The sequence below is a fragment of the Lampris incognitus genome, chromosome 11 (assembly GCF_029633865.1).
Source record: "Lampris incognitus isolate fLamInc1 chromosome 11, fLamInc1.hap2, whole genome shotgun sequence".
Taxonomy (NCBI): domain Eukaryota; kingdom Metazoa; phylum Chordata; class Actinopteri; order Lampriformes; family Lampridae; genus Lampris; species Lampris incognitus.
The window spans coordinates 19,011,425-19,035,991 of NC_079221.1; the positions used below are offsets into that span (position 1 = coordinate 19,011,425).

Here is a 24,567-nt window from a genome sequence, read left to right on the forward strand (position 1 = left end):
TTCGGAAAGAATTAATCCTTCTAGAATGACTGGGGTGATTTTGTAGGGGAGCCCATCTGCATCGGAAAAAAAAAAAGCTGAATAGTAGAGATTTTGGTTTTTGTTTTAGAGTAGTGTGTAAATATGTGGCCATTCTACTATGAGAGCTGTAAACTTGTGTGCATCTGGCACACAGCAGGTAGAGAAGGATAAACAGCAGACAAACACACATCCTGATCTGGACTGGAAATAAACGCTCCAAAATATGCGCTGCCTAAAATTCACAATAGGTAGTCTCCACTTCACCAAAAAAACAAAAAACAAACAACAAAAAAACCCCACAGCTGGTCTTAAGGAATTTTAAATTTTAAAAATCCATTCAACTGACACTGCTTTTCTTTTTGCAACCAAATCTTCCTTCTTGGTGTTTTGCTCCTGTTCCTCTCTCATTTTCAGGTTGTGGTCAACAACTAGCGGTGCTTGCTTTGGTTGTTTGATAAACTAATTAAGAATGATTGTGGATTGGTGGTTCGCTGTGCATGCAGAGCCTGCATGTCACTCACTAGCAAAAAACTTGTGTATCCAAGAATCCTGAAATTGGAGTAAAATTATGCTATATCAGACAGACTTCTCTTGTAGATTAGTCATGGAAAATGAGAACCATGTGAGTTTTCTTTTTGTATCAAGCAGCAAAAAGTTGTAGCATGAGGTGCTTAAGTTAATTTGCCTTAGTTCACATCCAGCGATATGACTATTAAGCATGCGCACATCGCGATGATGATGCTGAAACAATATATCATGCAGCGCTAATGTGTATGCAGGGTTTTATTCCCATCCAAAACCAGTTGATTTTAATTATTAATCCTCCTTGTCTGGTTGACGGTTTGCAAATTAGTGAAACCCCCTAGTGGGTTGGTGGGTTGCAAAGAAAACCTTCATATGCTGTACATGGCTCTCCATGGCACAAGGTTGAATATGACTGACTAAAAGTTTGTGAACCAAGTTTGCTTGCCAATTTTATAAACGTAAACATCAGGGAACGTTGCACATAACAGTGAGAAAATTACTACCTTCTATGGTAAAACAACACATGGCATAGTTTCCTTCATATTCAATGCAAGCATTTTTAAGCAGCTTTTCAATACAATATCCAACAATACTGAAGCACTTTGGACCATTTCTTTTGGAAGAAAATGGGAAAGTGGGTATGCTTACATTCTGCATGTATCCAGAGAAACGCTCCGCTGTGGAAGAGATGGCATTCTTCACCTTCCTCAGGAGATCTTTCTTGGTCTCTGGACAACCCACATCCTTCTTGATCATTAGATGGGCAAAACGCCTGCAGGGAGTATAGATAGCAAACAGGTCAAGATGACAAGATTTTTTCAAGTTTCTATGGTCTTTCAACACCAGTTCGACTGGAAATAGACTACGTTAACATTATGTGGCTTAATGCTCAATTTAAATGTTTGCTTAGATCAGATCTATTTGTCTTGACTGTTCATTTTCATGTTTGTAAGTGACCCATATCTGACATCAATATGACCAGTCTTCTGTCTTCAAAGGACCCACATGTGCACATTTTCAACAATGCAATGTCAAGTCTCTGTCATGTCATGTCTCTGATGCAACTGTACTGAAACTGAGCAAGAACTACTGAGACACAGATATGCAGAAGTTCTCTCATCCATTGAAGACCACAGATGTTTGCTGCTTTTAACTGCTTTTAATCTTGGGCGTTTTTAATAAAGTCTACATGCCGGAGAACCCCAGTAGTGCCGAGACTTATCACGACAATATTTGTGGGACAGTCCGTCATGGAAAAATTAAAAAGCAGTGCAATCGTTGTTACTCAGGATTATTTTCTGTGGATGTTGGATGACAGTTCAACCGCTTGAATGGACGTTTCTCCACAAATGTAATCAAATTATAAATTTCTCTGTCCCTCCATTGACTCCTGTCACTGACATTTAAGAGCCACTGCTGACAACAGTGGTCTGCGCGTTGTGAAGACCCCCCCCCAAACAAAAAATCCAATCTGACAGTTCTCACCATGGTCACATGGCCACAGACTGGATATGCATCTTATCTAGGGCCATATAAAATTGGTCTAAATCTGGTGCGAAAATACAAAATTTTTTTTGTGTTCTCATTGACCAGAAAAATACAAAAGTAAACAAAAAACAAAACAACAACATGGTTTCTGGTCACTTCTAACTGTAAATGCAGCTATAAACACGAAAAACTTAACTAAAGTTTTAAGACTGCATGAGTTCAACCTTGTTGTTGAGAGGTGAGGTATGGTATGGCCAGCAGCCATACCAACGTGTACCCTGGCTCTGCCAAATGACGGAAGCTAAGTAGATATGGGCTTGGCAAGTACATGGATGGGAGACCTATTGGGAAAATGAGTTGCTGCTGGATGTGGTGTTGGTGGGCCAGTAGGAAACAGTCTTCCCTCTGCCCCCCCCCCCCCCAAAAAAAACCAAAAACAATTCCAAATGCACTGGTGCAGTGACGGGGACACTGTGCTGTAGGAGATGCTGTCCATTGGATGAGACATTAAACCAAGGTCTTGACTCACTGTGGTCATTAAAGATCCCATCGCACTTATAGCAAAGAGTAGGGGGTCCCCCGGTGTCCTGGCAAAATTCCCAAACTGGTTCTCTCCATCTGGCCACCTAATCATCCCCAATGTAATTCGCTAAATGATTCTTCCCTCTCCACCTCAAGCTGATGTGTGGGGAATCTTCTGGTGCAAAATGGCTGCCATGTATCACCCAGGTGGGTGCTACACATTGGTGGTGGTTGAGGTGAGTCCCCCCCCCCCCTTCAATGTCAAGTGCTTTGGGTGTCTAGATAAAGTGCTATATAAAAGTAATCCATTATAAACTGAGTTTATATGCCATTTCCTTAACTTCTTCATAATTAAACAGATCTCCTTTGACAAACTGTGGATTCCATGAAACATTTTAAATACCTCTGGGAGCATACTCAAAGGTTAACAAATTATTTTTTCACAGTATTTTTAGGCATTACAGACCTAATATAGGTAACTGAGGTAAATGATCACACCTGTGTATCAACCTTAGTCAATCTGCTCTCCCAAAAGAATCTGTTACTGTCCAAACTCTCTGGACATGTTGGATTCAGTACCTGAGCAATGCGTTGATAGGCACTTTCTTCCAGGGGATGCTTTGCCTCAGCATGTCATTTGAGAAGGAGGGGAGGCTGAAGAGGGACTGCAGGATGGCATTCATGTAGCATGTGTTGCCAAGGTTAGAGAATCTATCACAGAATTAGTTTGAAAAATTGAGAAATTAGTCAACAGGCAGCATCCTTTCATACAATTTCTAACATACAAAGAAGTGCTGTGATTAGATCATTCATCCTTCTATTTTCTAACCACTTTTCCTTAGTGCCGTTAATAAATATTCCAAATTCGAATATATAACCTAATTGTTAAAAAAAAAAAACCAAAAACCCCCCCAAAAAAATAGACATTCGAGTGTGAAAATTTATATTTGTTTGTGAAAAAAAGAAGAAGAAAAAAGCAGCGCTATGGTGGATGTCTGCCTTGCGAATTCTCGCGAGCCTTGGCCGCTACACTGAATATGCTGCGTGATGGACAGAAGTCACACGTCACTTTCATTAGTAGAAAATGAAATTTACGTGGAGCTGAAACAAGCGAATAATTCAACAACTTTTTATCTTAACATGATTCAGTGAAGTCCATCAAAAACACCCCCCCCCCAAAAAAATAAAAAAATACTGGGCCTACATACAAATCTATGTTTTTATCAATAACCTGGCTCAACCAATTTATGCTGTATGCATAAACTCCTTCCTACCCTGACTGTGTGCAGTTCGTTTCTTTCCTGTTTATTACCGTATTATTTCAACTTCCTGCTCTTGAACTGAATTCAATACTGTGACTGCCATCATTTTTCCCCATTGTGTTCTAGAAAATTTAAAACCAATAAAACTATCAAGTAAATAAAAACCACATACCCAGAATGTGTACGTACAGACTTGGGCTCAAGAAACCCAGTCAATACCAGTATACCAGTTTAATAATTTCTAGAATGTATTGTTCAACAAGTTCAATTTCATTTCAGTTTTATGAGAAATCCTTCATCATGATGAGACAGCAACACCAGGTCGCATCTACAGCCACTGAAACATGTATTCTGAAATACAGCAGTTGTTTGAAATGGCCAACCATGCACCAGAAGCATTAAATTGCTTGGACACTCTTACTCCAAACTCAGTTTTAGAGCATCAAGCGGACCAATGACCAAAATACACCAGATTTCTTTATAGCCTGTTTGGAGGCCTGCAGTGCACAACAGATGTGTCAAATAAATAAGGTGCGTCGATTACTGCTTCCAGTGTGTCTGGTTTTGTAACCATCTTATCTGAAACATTTGACATTTTACAGCACATTTTTTTGCAGCACCATTCCTTTAAAGAGGTAACAAACAGGAGGTATGGGGGAAGCAAGGGCAATGTGGTTTTATACTTATTCTAAATGTGTTGCATCACTTTGTTTAACAACATCCCAAATAAATGAAATTCTTGGGAGGGACAAAAGGAATGTCTAATGTGCGCCTATTTGCTAAAGAGTTACACATATTCCGCCTCTTTGAAAACCCCTTGGCATTTTCTTACCCTTGTAGCTGTGGTTGTGGCTGGGTCAAGGTGGACGGCCTGTGCTTGTTCCATCCACCATAGTCCACTGACGGACGTACTTTTTTTAAGGGGGTGGAGTGGTTCGGCAACAACAGGCTTCTCTTGGCTGAAGGAGTTTGGCTTGTGCTTGATGGCCTGGGGTTGTGGAAGCAAAAACACACATAGCGAAGTTGCAAATCTAAGTTTATGGAACAAGGCATTTTGTGTCTTTATGCATGCAATAATCCAGTTAAGGAAATCACAGAAAATTGAATCAGTTCATCTGGACATAACGTTTATTAGCTGCTTCTTCCCTTCCCGTGAAGTCAACAAGCAGAAACACTGCCAGTCTGCCATTGCAACCCACATTGTTTTTGGAAGGGGGATTAGACCCGTATTCCTTCTGTCACAAAGTTGGATCAGTTCATCTGGACACCATTTATTGACAGAAACGTTTCGTCATGCATCTAAGTGACTTCTTCAGTCTCAACTGATTGCAAGTATCCCCACCCTTATAAACAATACAGTGGCATAACGGACGAAAACAATGATTGATTTCATATGCAAATTAACTTCTGGCACCTGAGCGCATAGCGAGGCACACATTACCAGATAGCTAAACACGTTCTCTGACTCAGGGGTCTGGCTATTCCATGGAGCTGGTCCAGGGTGAAGAGCTGCTATGTGCCTGATGCTGTTGCACTCTTTACACTGAACTGCGATTTTACAATCTTTGGCAAGATGCTTGCTTGAGGGGCATTCAGGTAGCGTAGCAGTCTATTCTGTTGCCTATCAACATGGGGATCCACGGGGATCGCCGGTTCGAATCCCCGTGTTACCTCCGGCTTGGTTGGGCATCTCTACAGACACAATTGGCCGTGTCTGCGGGTTGGAAGCCGGATGTGGGTATGTGTCCTGGTTGCTGCACTAGCACCTCCTCTGGTCAGTCAGGGCGCCTGTTTGGGGGGGGGAGATGGAGGGAATAGCGTGATCCTCCCACGTGCTACATCCCCCTGGCGAAACGCCTCATTGTCAGGTGAAAAGAAGTGGTTGGCTATGCCACGTGTATCGGAGGAACCATGTAGTAGTCTGCAGCCCTCCTCGGATCGGCCGAGGGGGTGGCGCAGCGACCGAGGCAGCTCGGAGGAAGAGTGGGGTAATTGGCTAAGTACAATTGGGGAGAAAAAGGAGGAAAAAAATCCCACCCCAAAAAAGATGCTTGCTCGAAACACTAAATCTAAAACATATGCCAGCTTCTTTGAGAAATGCCTTGCGTTCTTCGATGGTTTTGGCTCTAAAGCCTCTACAATGTTTAAGGGGGTGAGGCCTTTTGTGGATGGGGCATTGCCTACTGACATCCGGCTTAGCACTGGGAATCTCCGTAGTGTTGGAGTCAGACATAGACAAGACCTCTGTCTTGTGCGAGGAGATAAAGATTTTGGGGCTACTCATCTTCTTTACTGTGTTGTCTTGCTTTGTTGTTGGAGCAGCTGAAGAGGATAAAGAGAAACTTGGGTCGTTGCGGATGTACGCCTCCCTGGAGATGAAGTCAGCAAAGTAGGCGAATGGTGGGAAATGCACATTTCAGTGTAGCTTGTAATTACTCCCCTGAGAGATCCATTTTTCTTGGAGACTGAATGGCAACTTCTCCACTATGGGGTTCAGGCCTCTAGCAGTGTGTCCAAGCAAGCTAGCTCAGGTAAGTTGCCCTCCTGCTGTGCTGACACTAGCTCCTGTAGCAGGTCAAGGAGCTCTCCGAGCTTCTGAGGATCTTTGTTGTTGACCTTAGGAAACTGCTCCATTCTGTTGAAAAGAGACATCTCTGGTGACCCATAACACTCCTAACTCCATGCCATTCTCAGACCTTGAGCCGAATTGTTGACGTGTACGGCTCTAATCCTCTTGAAGTTTGCTGAAGACTATGGGCCTAAGCACTTAGTTAGAAGATCAAGCTCTTCAGTGCAGGTAAGTTCTGTTCCTTCAATGGAGTTTAGGAAGCTTGACCTCCACACTCAGTAGCTTTCATATCGATCATCAAATTTGGTGAGACTAGAGTTCAACAGTTCCCATCGAGCGAGGAATCTAGCGATATTACTGAACCCCGAGGGGTCCGCAAAGAGTATGAGGAGCTTGTTTGTGGTGAGCAGGCTAGAATGGCTGACGTGACCTCATGGGGTAGAGGCTGTCAGGGTTAGTCTCAGGATTTGGTTTTAGTGGCTGGGTAGTTTAAATATGTGGTCTAGCCCCATTGAGGCCACCATTGGAGAGGTCTGGAGTGGCACTGTCAAAAGAAGCAGGATTGCATTGCTTGGGGCTGACAATGTGCTGGGTCAGCCAAGTGTGGGCTCAGAGGCCACTTTGTTATGACACTCAACGTACTCGCTGGTTCTTTCTTGTGGAGACTGAGGTGGAAGAGATCCAATGTTTGAGGCTCTGGGGCCTCCAATTCTGTTGCAGTAGACTTGAGAGTTTCAGCCTCTGCTTCTGCAGTCTCTTTGTTTAACTTTAGCGTAGCAAGGGTAGCATCCATCCTGGTTTTTTCTAATAATAGTTCATTTTCTTTCTGAACAAAGGCTGTGTGGGCACATATAGCTAACACTTTAGCCCGTGCTTTAGCTGTACCTAAGCTAGCAAAGACATATTGGTGCTTGAGCTGTAGCCGCCAGCCACAGACCTAGAACCACAACTCTCAATCGCTGATGGTGCTGCCTGCTGTTCTGTGGGTGGAGTAGCATCCATCGTGTAGCTTTATGAGGAGATCAGGTTGGCACAACTGGAGCTGCTAATGAAGAGTACTTCCCTTATTCCCGAGGGAGTCTGCTGTGTAGAACCCGCTGTGATATTGTTTTTTCACTATTCTGGCACCTGAGCGTGTAGCGAAGCACCCATCAGCAGATAACTAAACACTTAAACTTGACTGAAGTAGCATTGGTTAGCCTCAATGAGGAAGGCGCATAAGTGTGTAGTCAACGTGCACTTGTACTTCCATTTACTGAAGAGACACTGTTTGCATGAGGTCAAGTTGTTTGTAGTAGTGTGAAACTATAAATTAACTTCAACATAGATGAACTAGTCTACTCGCAAACAAAGCTTTGCCAAGGCTTACACAGGCGAATGGAGCCAGATGAAAAGAGAGGTCTTACATCATGCCGTTTCTCTTGCTTTCTTGACATGAAATGGCTGCTAAACTCTAACTGATCATGTGACCGACAATAACGTGACTCTAAACAACAAATTAGAAAACAAACATCTAAAATAACAGGAATGGGCTACATTCTACTTAATGGCCTATAGGGGCTGCTAGAACACAAACAGAATGAACAAGTTACATCACACCGTGACCAAAGTAAGAACAGCGATGTGTGCTATTCACAGAGGATTGGGGAATAGTTGCAATCACAGCATTGTAATATGGTGACAGATGTACTCTTAGCACCCCCCCCCGGGATAATAATAATAATAATAATAATAATAGTGAAGGGCGGCACGGTAGCACAGTGGTTAGCGCGGTCGCCTCACAGAGAGAAGGTCCTGGGTTCAAGCCTCGGGGCAGTCCAACCTTGGGGGTCGTCTCGGGTTGTCCTCTGTGTGGAGCTTGCACGTGGGTTTCCTCTGGGGGCTCCGGTTTCCTCCCACAGTCCAAAGACATGTAGGTCAGGTGAATTGGCCATACTAAATTGTCCCTCGGTATGAATGTGTGTGGGTATGTGTGTGTATGTATGTCGGCCCTGTGTGATGGTCTGGCGGCCTTTCCAGGGTGTCTCCCCGCCTGCCGACCAGTGACTGCTGGGATAGGCTCCAGCATCCCCGCAACCCTGAGAGCAGGATAAATGGTTCGGATAATGGATGGATGGATAGTAATAAACTGAGTTTGTATAGCGCTTCTCATCTGCAGAGGCAGATCTCGAAGCGCTTCACAGATAAGACTACATTAAAAGAAAAATAAGAAAATATATAATATTAATGTTATAATAACATTAACTTAACTTGAGAATAACTTGACTAAAATTAAAGACTTGAAGAAAACTTGACATTTAAAAAGACTTGGAAAATAAAAAAGACTTCAAGAAAAACTTGAGAAGGAAGTTGAAATAAATAAAAGGACTCAAAATGGTTGTTTCCTCTTCTCATAGATGGCCTCTGACTCCCCGTTCAAACCAGTGTTCCTCCCTGTCAAGGATGTGCACATCCTCATCCTTGAAAGAGTGGCCGCTGGCCTGTAGATGGGTGTAGACTGCGGAGTTCTGGCCTGATGCAATTCATTTTGTGCTCTCGTTTCCTAACAATGCTGATTACATTAAGCCAGGCAGCAAATAACTTTTGCACCCATCTCAAATTCGGGTGAGAAAAGACTTTCTTTCATTCCCCCATCTTTACCTTTTCAATTACTGCTAGATTTTCCCCATCAGCGACCCTGAGAGCAGGATAAACATTTGGATAATGAATGGATGAATGAGCATATGTCTGAATAACTTTGAGGGATACTCACCTATCTAAGAAAGAATGGCTCTGGCTGTAGTCTTTAGTCATAGATCGGCTGCCATAAAATGATGTTGGCTGGAGAGGAGTTGAGACTAGTGGAAGTGAATGAAAGGAGATTTTAAAAAGTATTTTAATAAATAGACCAGGAAATTGCGGGTACAGGCATGAACTTGATTGTAACCAAATCCCTGCAATCTGGAAATCTACTAATGTGAAAACTGTCTCAAAGAACACCAATTGTAGGCAACTTAATAATTTTAGACCAGTCGCACGAAGCTCAATAATGAAAATCTTTTGACAAAATTGTTAAAAACCTTGTTTTGTTAAATGTGGATGGAAAACTCTCCCACTGCAATTTGCTTACCAGGCAGGGAGAGGTGTGGAGGATGCAAAGTTTTTTTTATAATCAATAACCTATATAAGCACTTAGAAAAGGCACAAGCCCTTTGTTTGCTGACTTTTCATCGGCATTCAATACAATGCAGCCGCATGTTTTAATAGATAGGTTGCTATTTGATTTTAATTTGCCTCACCAGCTTGTATTATGGATCATGAATATCTTGACTGACAGACAGCAGAGGGTGTCTGTAAATGGCTGTCTCTCAGACTCTGTACCTATGTCCACAGGCTCTACCACAAGGATGCGTCCTTTCACCCTTACTTTTTATTATGTACACTGATGGATGCAGGAGCACTCAGGAGGGCAACTATGTGGTCCAATTTTCTGACGACAATGCGTTGCTGACCCTTCTCCGAGGTTCAAAATCAAATCACGGGAATGCTCTCATTGACTTTATGTCTTGGTGTGATAACATCTAGGACTTAAATGTTTCTAAAACCAAGGAACTGATTATTGATTTTAGATGCAACAGATTTGCACCCAGAGTGTGCATCATACATAATGAAATTATGAAAATGGTTACACCATACAAATATTTGGGGACTATCAATGATCACCTTAAATTTGATGTGAACTCTGAAGCTATTGTGAAATGGGGGCAACAAAGAATTCACCTTCTCCGTACACTAAATTCTTTTTCTGTCAATCCACTTTTATCAACCTTCTGAGAGTCTCCTGAATTTTTCTTTTATATGCTGGTTTCACAACCACATGGTAAAAAACAGAAATAGCCTGAACATCACTGTTAACATCTGTTCTAAGCTCACCGGAATGAAGCAAAGATCTGAATACTTTTTGCAACCAACAAATCCCCCAGAAATCAGCAAGTATTTTGGCTCCTTCTGGAAATGTTCTTGCAAGTCAAGTTTACTTGTATAGCCCAATATCACAAATGAATTTTCTCTGTCGCCACCAGGGCGTCGTTATGCTTTATTTGCTTGTAAAAATAACCATTATTCTATTTATCATTCCCTCTGTAATTTGACAACTAAATGTTCCAGTGACTTTTTATCTGATTTTTTTGTATTTACTATTGTACTTACTATTGTACAATTTTTTATCTGATCGTTTTACTGTGTTTACTACTGTACTATTTATTGTGTTTAACTAGCCTATAAATATTCTTATTTACTTCAAGATCCTTTTTTTTTTGGAGACAGATGTTGCTAATATCAACAACAAATTCGAACAAGCAGATATGCAAATTATGGATTTGGAAGAAGATAATGCATGGCTTGATAAAGAAGTTAAAAAGGGAGCCAAAAAAAAAAGAAAAAAAAAGAGGGTGGTGCAGGACATTGAGAACAGAAAGACGTCTCAATCTTCACCTCATTAGTGTGAAAGAGCACTCTGAAAATGGTAATCCAAGGGAAATTTCTTACAGCCATCGTATCCGAAACACTGGGTAAAGACCTGTCGGAAACAGACTAGTGATGGCCAGCAGGGTGCCAGTGGAAACTATGCTACTGTTGGACGTAGGAGAAGGAGAGGGGGAAGGCATATCAGGAGGCAGTGAGAGAAGAGGAAGAGTAGGATGAGTGTGGAGGTCAGAGTGGAAACTTTGGCTGTTAGCCCTATGACTGGTCAAGGGAGAGAGCTGGCTGATGGAGAAGGAAGGTAGATATACTGTGTGTTCAAGAGACCAGGTGGAAGGGGAGTGAGGCCAGCAGCATTGGAAGTGGGTTCAAACTCTTCTACCATGGTGCGAACGGGAGAAGAAATGGAGATGGAGATGTGACACCTTTTTCCAAGATCCAGTGTTTAAAGAAATGTTAGAGGAAAACGTTAAGTTCTTCTTCCGGATAAACATTGGGTCCACTGAGAAAATCAGCACTGTCTGGGATACATCTAAAGCTTTGATTATAAGTAAAATTGTTGCATATTAGAGGAAAAAAAATACAAAAGTGATTAAGAGATATTGTTAGAATCCCAACTCAAAAGAAAAGAAAAAGGGGGTGTCTGGGTGGCGTGACGGTCTTTTCCACTGCCTACCAACATGGGGATCGGTGGTTTACCTCCAGCTTGGTTGGGCGTCCCTACAGACACAATTGGCTGTGTCTGCGGATGGGAAGCCAGGTGTGGGTATGTGTCCTGGTCGCTGCATTAGCGCCTCCTCTGGTTGGTCGGGATGTCTGTTCAGGGGGGAGGGGGAACTGGGGGGAATAGCGTGATCCTTCCATGCGCTACGTGCCCCCGGTGAAACTCCTCACTGTCAGGTGAAAAGAAGTGGCTGGTGACTCCATATGTATCGGAGGAGGCATGTGGTAGTCTGCAGCCCTCCCCAGATCGGCAGAGGGGGTGCAGCAGTGACCGTGACGGCTCGGAAGAGTGGGGTAATTGGTTGAATACAATTGGAGAGAAAATATTTCAAGAGGGAGGAACGCAGGGTGATATACAAGGGTGGAGGAAAGTGCACACAGTTGGACTATATTTTATGTAGAAGGCACAATCTAAAAGGGATTGAAGACTGCAAGGTGGTGACAGGGGAGAACGTAGCTAGGCGGCATCGGATGGTGGTCTGTAGGATGACTTTGGAGACCAAGAAGAGGAAGCGAGTGAAGGCAGAGCTGAAGATCAAATGGTGGAAGTTGAAGAAGGAAGACTGTTGTGTGGAGTTCAGGGAGGAGTTAAGACAGGTACTGGGTAGTAGTGACGAGTTGCCGGATGGCTGGGCAGGCACTGCAGAAATAGTGAGGGAGACAGCTAGGAAGGTACTTGGTGTGTCATCAGGACAGAGGAAGGAAGACAAGGAGACTTGGTGGTGGAATGAGGAAGTACAGCAAATTATACAGAGGAAGAGGTTGGCAAAGAAGTGGGATAGTCAGAGAGATGAAGAAAGTAGAAAGGAGTACAAGGAGACACAGCTTAAAGCAACGAGAGCGGTGGCAAAGGCAAAGGAAAAGGCATATGGTGAGTTGTATGACAGGTTAGACACTAAGGAAGGAGAAAAGGACTTGTACCGATTGGCTAGACAGAGGGACCGAGCTGCGAAGGATGTGCAGCAAGTTAGGGCGATCAAGGCTAGAGATGGAAATGTGCTGACAAGCGAGGAGAGTGTGCTGAGAAGGTGGAAGGAGTACTTTGAGGGGCTGATGAATGAAGAAAATGAGAGAGAGAGAGAAGGTTGGATGATGTAGGGATAGTGAATTAGGAAGTGCAGTGGATTAGCAAGGAGGAAGTGATGGCAACTATGAAGAGGATGAAGAGTGGAAAGGCAGTTGGTCCTGATGACATACCTGTGGAGGCATGGAGATGTTTAGGAGAGATGGCAATGGCGTTTTTAACTGGATGTTTTAACACAATCTTGGAAAGTGAGAAGATGCCTGAGGAGTGGAGAAGAAGCATACTGCTACCAATTTTCAAGAATAAGGGCGATGTGCAGAACTGTAGCAACTACAGAGGTATAAAGTTGATCAGCCACAGCATGAAGATATGGGAAAGAGTAATAGAAGCTAGGTTAAGAGGAGGTGATGATTAGCGAGCAGCAGTATGGTTTCATGCCACCAAAGAGCACCACAGATGCGATGTTTGCTTTGAGAATGTTGATTGAGAAGTATAGAGAAGGCCAGAAGGAGTTACATTGTGTCTTTGTAGATTTAGAGAAAGCATACAACATGGTGCCGAGAGAGGAGGTGCGGTATTGTATGAGGAAGTCGGGAGTTGCAGAGAAGTATGTAGGAGTGGTGCAGGATATGTATGAAGGAAGTGTGACTATGGTGAGGTGTGCGGTTGGAATGACAGATGGGTTCAAGGTGGAGGTGGGATTACATCAAGGATCGGCTCTGAGCCCTTTCTCGTTTGCAATGATGACGGACAGGTTGACGGACAAGATCAGGCAGGAGTCTCTGTGGACGATGATGTTCGCGGATGATATTGTGATATGTAGCGAGAGTAGGGTGCAGGTTGAGGAGAGCCTGAGAGGTGGAGGTATGCACTGGAGAGAAGAAGAATGAACATCAGTAGGCGCAAGGCAGAATACACACGCACGAATGAGAGGAAGGACAGCGGAATGGTGAGGATGCAAGGAGTAGAGGTGGTGAAGGCATATGAGTAAATACTTGGGGTCAACTGTCCAAAGTAACGAGGAGTGCAGGAGAGAGGTGAAGAAGAGAGTGCCGGCAGGGTGGAGTGGGTGGAGAAGAGTGTCAGGAGTGATTTGCGACAGAAGGGTACCAGCAAGAGTTAAAGGGAAGGTTTACGAGATGGTTGTGAGACCCCCTATGTTATATGGTTTGGAGACAGTGGCACTGACGAAGACAGGAGGCGGAGCTGGAGGTGGCAGAGTTGAAGATGCTAAGATTTTCACTGGGAGTGACGAAGAAGGACACGATTAGGAATGATTATATTAGAGGGACAGCTCAGGTTGGACAGTTTGGAGACAAAGCAAGAGAGGCAAGATTGAGATGGTTTGGACATGTGTGGAGGAGAGATGCTGGGTATATATTGGGAGAAGGATGCTGAATATGGAGCTGCCAGGGAAGAGGAAAAGAGGAAGGCCAAAGAGGAGGTTTATGGATGTGGTGAGGGAAGACATGCAGGTGGCTGGTGTGACAGAGGAAGATGCAGAGGACAGGAAGAAATGGAAACGGATGAGTTGCTGTGGCGACCCCTAACGGGAGCAGCCAAAAGTAGTAGTAGTAGACAATTGGGGGAAGAAAAAAAAAAGGGGGGGGGGTCAAAAATCAAAAGAAAAAAAAGAAAAAGCTGTCACTTAACTATAGTGACATGTTGTTAAAGGAAGTTTTTAAATTAAAATTAGATTTTTTTTATTGAAAATTAGATTTATAATAAAAATGCGGAACATGACCTCTTTAGGGCAAAGACAAATTTCTTTGAGAATGGGGATAAAGCTAGTAAGTTATTGGCCAGGCAAGTAAAGCAACAAGACGCTGATCATATCAGCCAAGTAATTAAAAATGAAGAGGGAGAAGTACTCTTTAAGTCATGTGAGATTAATCGAACATTTCAAAGGTTTTATTTAAATCTCTACTCTTCAGATACAGAGACAAACACAAGCAAAATAAAAAACGTTCTTTTCTATGATTGAACTTCCTCAGCTTTCTTCATAACAAGCAAAGGAGATTGATGCACCAACCACTGAATCAGAGGTTAGGGCTACCATTCAGTCTAAGAAAACAGGGAAATCTCTAGCATTAGATGGCTTCCCAATTGAATATTATAAAAATAACATCAATGTATTAGAACCTATCTTAAACATTTATAGTGAAGCAAGTACTCTGGGATGCCTCCCCGGCACTTTCAATGATGCTCTCATTTCGCTGATCTTTAAAAAAAGACAAGAATTCATTGGACCCTGGTAGCTTCAGACTGATTAGCTTAGTGAATGTGGACAGTAAGGTGCTTACTAAAGTTCTGTTTATGAGGCTAGAGAATATCTTATCAACAATTATCCTCTCAGATCATGTGGGTTTTATTAAGGGGATGTCTTCTTTTGACAATCTTAGACAACTACTTCACTTCATGTGGTTAAATCATGATAATGATACACCAGTTGCTGCCTCTTCACTTGAAACCAAGGGCATTTGATAGGGTTAAGGGGAGTTTTTTTTAAATTTATTATTCTGTCTTAGAAAGGTTTGGATTTTGGATGGGGTTTCTTAACTGGGTTAAGTAAATTTATGTGAAACCTAGTGCAGCCGTTGTCACAAATGGTCTGTTTTCCCATTTTTTAGCTGTTTAGAGGCACAAAGAAGGGGGGTCCTCTTTCTCCTCTTCTACTTACATTACTTATCGAACCATTGGCAACAGTTATAAGAAAAGAGGCAAGAATTAACACTAGAATGACAGGGATTTCACTCCTACCTAAAACGGCCACGGGCGGTCAAAATGACCGCTGGTTTTTTAAACTCTATATTCTGTCAAGATAAATACCCAATTGAGATATTAATGCATTGCATATGTTAGTATGTCTGTTAGGAAACGAATGACACCAAAATTAAAATTTTAACAACTATAATACTATTTTTAAACAATTTAAATGTCAGACATGGTCGAACTTGAGTAGCAAAATAGAAAAAGTGGAAATATTACCTGAAAAACAAAATGGAAAACACATATTGCTAATCTAACAAATGTAACAAGGCCTATAAAATGTGAAACGTAAAAAAAAGTACTGAAAATAACCATTCAAAGAGTCCGAAACAACGACCGGCACTTAAAAACTACTAGAACGACCATAGGTGGTCAAAATGACCGGTGGTTTTTAAACTCTATATTCTGTCAAGATAAATACCCAATTGAGATAATAATGCATTGCATATGTTAGTATGTCTGTTAAGAAATTAATGACACCAAAATTAACATTTTAACAACTTTAATACTATTTTTCAAACAATTTAAAATCACTGCTGTCCAACGCCTGTAAATACTGGAATGCCTCAGTGATAGTCATGGTGCATCTGAAATGGCGGCTGTACCCAGACATGTTGGCAATAATCAAAAATCAAGTATAGACTATTACTCTGCACTGGAGAATGCTAATGTGTTCCTAGGACAGAGCAATTAACTTCGCGAAGGAAATGACGCGACCAACACACGTTATAAATAGTGACATGACGCGCACGATGACACACAAATTATGAGCCGACACTTTGACAGCTCATGGTCATTTCAGGTAGATCTTATCATAACTTTTTTGTGCAATTGATCTAAAACTAATTTTAATGCAAATATATGCAATTTTAGGAGCACTCGGGGAGTGGCAGGTCTGTATCTTTTTTTTTTCTTTCACAAAGTTATTAAACTTTGAAAATCCAAAACCGTCAAAATGATACCCTTGGTCCATTCTAGTGTTAAGGGAGTATAGGCACATGGAGAGAACATAAAAACTTTTTCTATATGATGACATTCTTTGCCAGGTTTTAGATCTGGCATCCTCTACCCAGGCTCTTCTTGATATAATTGAAACATTTTTGTCAGATTTCCACCTACAACGTCAACTGGCACAAATCAGAGGCTATACCTGTACCCAAGGTATGTCATTCAGCTATGGTTACGGCTGGCCAATTTAAGTGGATCTCATCTGGTATGAAGTATTTAGGGGTGAAATTGTGCACCGATATTGCATACATAATACATATTAATGTGACTCCCCTCCATACAAAGATAAAGAAAAGTCTAGAGAATTGGAGGGCACTCAATCTAACTTGTTGGGACAAGAGTAACACCATTAAAAAAATAGTGATTGCCCCACACTTTAACTACCTGTTAACGACGATACCAATAACAATACCTGGCGAATTTCTCAAACAATATAACCAAATTATTAAAGATTCTTTATGGAATGGGAAGAAACCAAGCATTAATTTACAAGTACTTTATACAACAACGGTGGGCTTTCCCTGCTCAATGTAGAGCTGTATAGTATTGGCTTTGAACTGGCTAAATTGGTGAAACACTTGATTAATGAGAGTAATCACCTAGGGTGGACAGGAATAGAACAAGAACTTACTACCCCCTTGAGTCCAATTGAGGCTCTATCACAAAAAAATCCATCTCTGAATAAGCCTGGGAGCAAAGAGACTATTCCAATTTAACAACAAGCAAAAAAATGTCTGGGCTTAATGTCACAAATTATTAAAGATTTCACAATATAAGCAGGTATATTCTTCACCTTGGAATAACCCAGAAATAATAGTGGGGGAAAAAAGTGATTTGTTTTGTTTTTTTGCCACTTCTGGTTGTCTAGTGGATTAAAACATATAGCTGATCTGGTCACTGATAAGAGCCTGTGATGGCCTGTCCAGGGTGTCTCCCCACCTGCCGCCCAAAGACTGCTGGGATAGGCTCAAGCATCCCCGCAACACTGAGAGCAGGATAATGGATGGATGGATGGTCACTGATAAAACATTCAAATCTTAACAAGAATTCAGTGCGCAGTTCAACCTAAAAGATAAATCAGACTTATGGAGATATTTGCAAAGAAGAAGTCATTTGGGGAATGTATTTAAGCAATTGCCTGGGGAGGATAATATGATACAGCTCTATCTTAAATTACCTGAAAATAATCATTCAGCTTCAACCTTTTCTACGACTGCTAATGCAATATAAGGCAATTGTGAGAACCTCAGGCTCATCTGGCAAAAAGATTTGAATTTGATCATTGATAAGGAATATTAGGCAAAGATAACTTCCAGGGCAGGCTGGTTTACAAGAGAAGCTTAGGGAACATTTACACGAGATAATTCATCAATACTATTTTACACCTGTATAAAACGGGTTTACTAGGAAATAATTCTAGTTCTACCTTTTTGGAGAGATAATTAAAACAGTTCAGGAGTGGCTAGGTATACCTGTGCCAGAATAAATTCAACTTTGCCTCTTGGGGGATAGGAGTGTTTATCCAAGATCCCTGACCCAGCATTTCTAACAGGCTGCAGGGGTGGGCAATCTTATCTAGAAGGGCCACTGTGGGTGAAGGTTTTTGTTCCAACCAAGCAGTTACACACCTGTGTCTCCTAATCAAGTTCCTCAACAAAGATGCTACTGGTTGATTAGTGGGCTCAGGTGTGTAACTGCTTGGTTGGAACAAAAACCTGCACCCACACCAGCCCTTTCTGGATAAGATTGCCCACCCCTGTGCTAGGGAACTTATCTTTGATCTGGAGAATGAGTCATTTGGTGACTCCTTCAAGGACTGATGATGTGCTGATGAACTTATAAGAGACAGATAAGATAATCATTAATATTATGAATGCTGCAGAGATGCTGCTGCTCTGCTTTTGTTTAATCTGTGCTGTTTTGGTTCTTGTGGGGTTTTTTTTTTTGGTCTTCTGTACATGTTCATTTGTATTAATATTTTTCTTTTGTAAACTCAGAACCAGCGTGGCATGTTTTAAACCTTTACATGGTTTTTAATTTGCAGATGTCAGCAAATTCACTAAAATGGTCTGTGTTTTAGTTACTCTTTAAGGCTTATGTTTGGTTAGCCCATGAGAAACCATTTGTAAAGCTGTGTCTAGCGATGCTCCTGTGTCCAAAACCATATCCAACATGCATAAGGGCGAAAACCTTGAAAATAAGACCCGGATCATAAAAAGGCAAGAATTTTCCTTTAACAAAGGTGAACCAGTTCAGTCAGTAGAGAAATTCAATAATTGTAGCCACTAAGTAAAAGAGGTGAATGTTGGGGAATAAAAAGTAAAAAAGTAAATAAGGACTTGATAAAAAAAACCAAAAAAAACCCACTACATCTATGCTACTACAAAACCATTCCACTGTTTTGACTATACAAACTTAAAGCCATCTGCAGAATGCAGATATAGAAATCTACAAAGCTTAACATGAGCCAGCTCTGGGAAACTTGGGTGCCCTGGATAGTGATGGATTTTACTGATGCAAGTGTGTCTACAGACCAATAATTAGTAGTTCTAAGATCCCATTGCTGTTGTAGTGCCAGCTGATACAGAACAGGGTTGGTAGAAAGAGATCATACCTGAGCTGCGGTTCTCCTCTACCTGCTTCAGCTTCTCTTTGCAGTTAAGCAGAAACTTTCTGGATGGGTCTGAGGTGGCCTTATTGTTGCTAAGAAAAATAAACAGAAAATGATATACATTTAGCATACATTACCTGCATAAAGAACCCTTTTTTCCCCTCTCCAATTACCCCACTCTTCCGAGCCATCCCCAGTCGCTGCTCCACCCCCTCTGCCGATCCGTGGAGGGCTGCAGACTACCACGTTTCCTCCGATACATGTGAGTCGCCAGCTGATTCTTTTCAATTGATAGGAGTTTTGCCAGGGGGACGTAACTCGGGGGAGGATCACGCTATTCCCCCCAGTTCCCCCTCCCCTCTAAGCAGACATCCTGACCAACCAGAGGAGGCACTAGTGCAGTGACCAGGACACATACCCACATCTGGCTTCCCAACCACAGACACGGCCAATTGTGTCTGTAGGGACACCTGACCAAGCCAGAGGCAACATGGGAATTCGAACCGGGATCCCCATGTTGGTAGGCAATGGAATAGACCGCCACGCTATCCAGATGCCCCTTGCATGAAGAACTTATACATTTACACAATCAGTTCATTATCATACTACCTAATTTTCCTAATTTTTGGCTGGACTGGACCAGCGGGCCAGTCCTACAAACGCGAACATCGCTGACTGACTGACTGATCATGTTTGACACAAATAATCACTGACAAGACACTCACTGGGGAATTCGTAAAAGGATTGCATGGCTTTTGCGGCCGCTAAACCTGCACAAATAAGTCAAAAAGAAAAGGTGTAAATTTTCAAAGCACCCGCAAGGGGTGAAATGTCCCCCTAACTGCGCTGCCAAACAAATAGTCTCAGAGCTCCGGTGCTATTTCCATATGTATGTTAGGTAATATGCATACATTTGGCGCAAAACTGCTTTATTTCTATGCAAATGAGTCTCATCCATCCATCTATTATCTGAACCGCTTATCCTGCTCTCAGGGTTGTGGGGATGCTGGAGTCTATCCCAGCAGTCACTGGGTGGCAGGCGGGGAGACTCCCTGGACGGACCGCCAGACCATCACACAGGGCCGACATACATACACACACACATTCATACCGAGGGACAATTTAGTATGGCCGATTCACATACCTACATGTCTTTGGACAGTGGGAAGAAACCGGAGCCCCCAGAGGAAACCCACGCAGACACGGGGAGAACATGCAAACTCCACACAAAGGACGACCCGCGATGACCCCCAAGGTTGGACTACCCTGGGGCTCGAACCAGGACCTTCTTGCTATGAGGCGACCTCGCTAACCACCGCGCTAACCACTGCACCACCGTGCAGTGGTTCATTACAAAAAAAATTCCAATTCACAAACACCAGCACTAATAGCCACACAGTTAGTTAAAATTATTAGCATCTTCAGAGAGTTGGTGGTAACTGTAGGGCATTTATAAGGGGTGTCATGCCCTGACTTGAGTGATCATGGCAGTGATTGTAGCCAGGCGTGCTCATGAGCAGATATTTCGAAGGAGAATATCACTTTTTGATTTAACTGCAAGTGAAATCATTCACAGATACAAGTTAGCAGGGCAACAATTCTTGCTACACTCGATGACAAAGGATTACACTGAACCTGCCTACTGTGTTCTTGGCACAAAGCCACCATTTAGTTTGCCACAGGGATTATTGCAAACAGACTCACAACAAGGGCAATTTGCATTTGGCAGCAAAACTTTATGGGGGTGCTTGCACTGTAATAGCAGTCACACAATAGCTTTTGTGAATGGGACCTTGAGACGGGGTATATAGTGGTTGCAACTGATGCACAATTCATGATGCTATCAGCAGCCGCAATCCATTCTTTATGAATTCACCTGTCAATAGTCTTAGAAAAACAAAACATCTGCAGATAGAAAAGGATGAAAACAGGGGGAGTTAACAGATAATCAGAATAGTTATAATTACAATTAAATTAAGTTCTCTTTCAAATCAAACATCCCAAGATATAAGTGGGAAGTATTGTTCTTGCCAACTGCATTTAAACTACATTTATAACTTTTTTTTTTTACTCGGACATAGCTTAATCATGTCATGTGACATGCTACTTCAGTTAACTACTAGTATGACTACTACTACTACTACTTTCGGCTGCTCCTGTGAGGGGTTGCCACAGCGGATCAGCTGTTTCCATTTCTTCCTGTCCTCTGCATCTTCCTCTGTCACACCAGCCACCTGCATGTCTTCCTTCACCACATCCATAAACCTTGTCTTTGGCCTTCCTCTTTTCCTCTTCCCCGACAGCTCCATATTCAGCATCCATCTCCCAATATACCCAGCATCTCTCCTCCACACGTGTCCAAGCCATCTCAATCTTGCCTCTCTTGCTTTGTCTCCAAACCATACAATTTGAGCAGTCCCTTTAATATAATCATTCCTAATCCTGTCCTTCTTCGTCACGCCCAGTGAAAATCTTAGCACCTTCAACTCTGCCACCTCCAGCTCCTGTCTTTTTGTCAGTGTCACTGTCTCCAAACCATATAACATAGCTGGTCTCACAACCTTCCCAGTCCAGTCCAGCCATATACTAGGTTTATTCTAGTCTTGTTAAAACTGGCTCTGACAGTAGTGCTACTTGTAGGTACACATGCTGCTGAAATACATTCAGTATAAGTTGGCAATAAGCTTCTGACATTTCCAAAAAATAAACATCTATAATTGTCAGAGTGCGGTAAACGCATGTAAACCAAACACCACTATGACTAAATGTAGGGGGGAGATGGGTTTGCTTCTTTCTACCTTGATGAGTCGTTTTCTTTGGGATAGTCCTCAGACAAATCGGTGTCAGAATTCAGGAGTCTCTTCCTCTTCTCGCTCCTGAAAAAGGCAGAAAGGCTTTGTGAGACTGATGAAACAGTTTGTCAAAAAGCCAAGCTGATGATTGCTGTCAAAGTGCTGGGATGATATTCTGCAGCTGAAAAAAGGGAAAAACTACATTTAAGATTTTACATAACAGATGATTGAATTACGAGTCCAGGTGTACACTGCATTTGATAAATGTCCAATCACTGAACTTAAAATTCTGTTGCCCCAACCGGTGAACATTTGTAGCAACTTAAACTCTTCAGATAAAAAAATTCAGAACTAATTTTAATCAATTCTACAAGAACTATGATGTACTGATTTGTTCATGACTGCCACCGCAGTTCTGAAGTGCATCGATGTGCATTCTGCCGCTTTCCTTCAGCTGAGGAGTGCCTGGTGACTTCCAGAGAATCGACGTTAAATCAATTCTCCATTGTAATGGCCGTTGAGGCTCATGGGTATTGTGGTTTTTTGACATACCAAACAGACTAAAAAACAGGATTTCTCATAAAATAAATTGAAATCTTTAGAAAGGATGGCCCGAAATGACCCTATAGTATCACTTAACTACGCAGGTGATTCCCATGTTCCTGCGTTTAATATTTTTGCAGTTAATTGTTCAGTAAAATTTCCAGTGGTTGGACTGAGAAGGAAAACCTCTTCCAGGAACCAATGGCTCCCCCCACCTCTCCATACAGTAATACTGTGTCTCAAATCACGTACTTCTGTACACACACTTGCTATTTTGAGTGCATAAGTGCGTTCACACTGACAATTATGGCAACATGCAGTGCACTATGAATACCTGGATGGTACAATCATAACGGTAAAAAAATTGAGTGTGAAATGCTGGACAATTCTCACCCTCAATGGTTGCCATCTTGGCTACATAGCGCAAGGGGAGGGACCACAACCTATTTTCAAACTTGTGAAAATGGCAGCCGAGGAAGTTGAAGCTGTTGTGATTTTTTTCCTGTTTCCTACTTTCCCCTTTTCTTTAATTCATTTCAAAACTGAACAACAACATCAACAGACATATGCCATGGGTTAACAGGTAAATAAATCATATGATAAAAAAAAGGTTCAGCAATTCAGACAATTATAAAATTTACACTGGTTTTAGGGGTTTGTAGAGTGCTGAATAATAAGCTGTTGCGATTGCTGCGGTGAGCACTGCACCATACAAATGTGAATTATAGATGTTATTTTTTTCCCCCCACTAACAATTGCAATCGAGCGGAACATTATCCCCAACATTTGACCGTGATTGTCACCCAAGGTGTAACTTCCACATCATGTGAAACAAGGGGCGCACACAAGCAAGTAAAAGTAAAAAGCAGATTATGTATGCAAAATACGATAAGCGTTATCACAACTGGCTCATCTTTACAGGTACTTGCCCCTGGCACTATCTGTGAGCCAGTGGCATTGCGCTCTCTTTCTTTCTCTCCCTCAAGGTACCTTCCTCCAAACTGGGCTGAGCTGAGTGGCTTCGGCAGATTTTCAAATGGGCACCCCCCCCTTACTTGATGTTTTCTCGATTTAAGCCTATGACATCTCGGGGGGGGGGGGCTCGATGGTAGAACCAGCGTCCTAGTACTACCCCCGCTGCCCACCACTCAACTCTATGATACTAGTTAACCCGTCACCAGGTTGGTTCTGCCACCACTCATTCCACTTTATCCAGATCCACCGGGATGCTGCCTCTGCCTGTTTGGTGATGTTGGCTACCAGCAGATTCCTAGCCGGGCCTTTAATTCAAAACCCGAGAGTTCTCCAGAGCAACTGCCCTGCAAAGCCCCTGCAGCCAACTCCCACTGGAAGATTCCATCCATTCCATAAGCTCTCAAAGATGACGGTCACGTTCATTTTTAATAAAACTGAATTGAAGCCAAATGAGCCAACAAGCTGGCAGATATTTTGGCGGGTGACAACTTCTGCGATAATGCTCTGACAAGTTGCAATTTACCGAGGAGGAAGGAGGAGGAGACGATCATAATTTCTGGTAAGTGCACAACAGCCGTGTTTGATTTGAGACAACACTATCTATCCTGTCAAAATTTACACACTACCCAAGTAAGTACATAGTGCACTTCCATGTAGTACAATTTGTGAACTAACGGAAGAATCCGAAATGAGACAGACTAACAGTTAAGGCTAGCTCAAAATCAAATAAATAAATGGAAAAAAACTAACATAAGTATTCCAATGGTCAAATCACAAGTTCCTTTGTTTTCTTCTCTTAAAATGTATTCTTGTTCTGTGCAGAATCGCTTGCCAATCAAATCAACCTGCATTATGGAGAAAATTCTTTTTCAAATTGAGCAAGTCTTAGCATGTTTTAGCATTAGGGGCTGACTGATATGGTTTTTTTTGGAGGCGATACTGATTATTAGCAATCACGGACACCAGTAAACCAACATTTGGAACTGATATACATTTGCGATAAAAATGAAAATCTTGGGTGTCAAGATGCAGAACTTCGTCAAAAAGCCTTTAAGGATATGTTTAATTAAAAGAGAACTTTTCATTATCTTAAAACAAAGCGCAGGGAGCTCCCAGCAGCAGGAAATAACATAGCCTATCAATTTTTTTTACTAGTCAGCTGGCCAATTTATGGATCAACAAATGAACTTGGGTTGCCACCTTCTATGTGGAGAAAAAAAGAGAGTCCCCCCAAGCTCCTTGCCCCCTGCCACAAGTCCTACCCCCCCCCCCCC

At 42.2% G+C, this 24,567-nt stretch overlaps 1 protein-coding gene across 1 annotated transcript in view; it reads right to left on the bottom strand.

Moving 5' to 3' along the window:
- The window catches only part of usp37 (ubiquitin specific peptidase 37), a 63,899-nt gene that overhangs the window by 33,554 nt on the left and 5,778 nt on the right, over nt 1-24,567 (bottom strand). Inside the window, exons 6-11 of the mRNA XM_056289082.1 lie at nt 21,782-21,859; nt 18,987-19,075; nt 9,140-9,224; nt 4,651-4,806; nt 3,136-3,267; nt 1,195-1,318 (exon numbers count right to left, since the gene is read on the bottom strand). Of these exons, the coding sequence (XP_056145057.1) occupies nt 1,195-1,318; nt 3,136-3,267; nt 4,651-4,806; nt 9,140-9,224; nt 18,987-19,075; nt 21,782-21,859 (664 nt within the window). The remainder of the gene's footprint in view (nt 1-1,194; nt 1,319-3,135; nt 3,268-4,650; nt 4,807-9,139; nt 9,225-18,986; nt 19,076-21,781; nt 21,860-24,567) is intronic.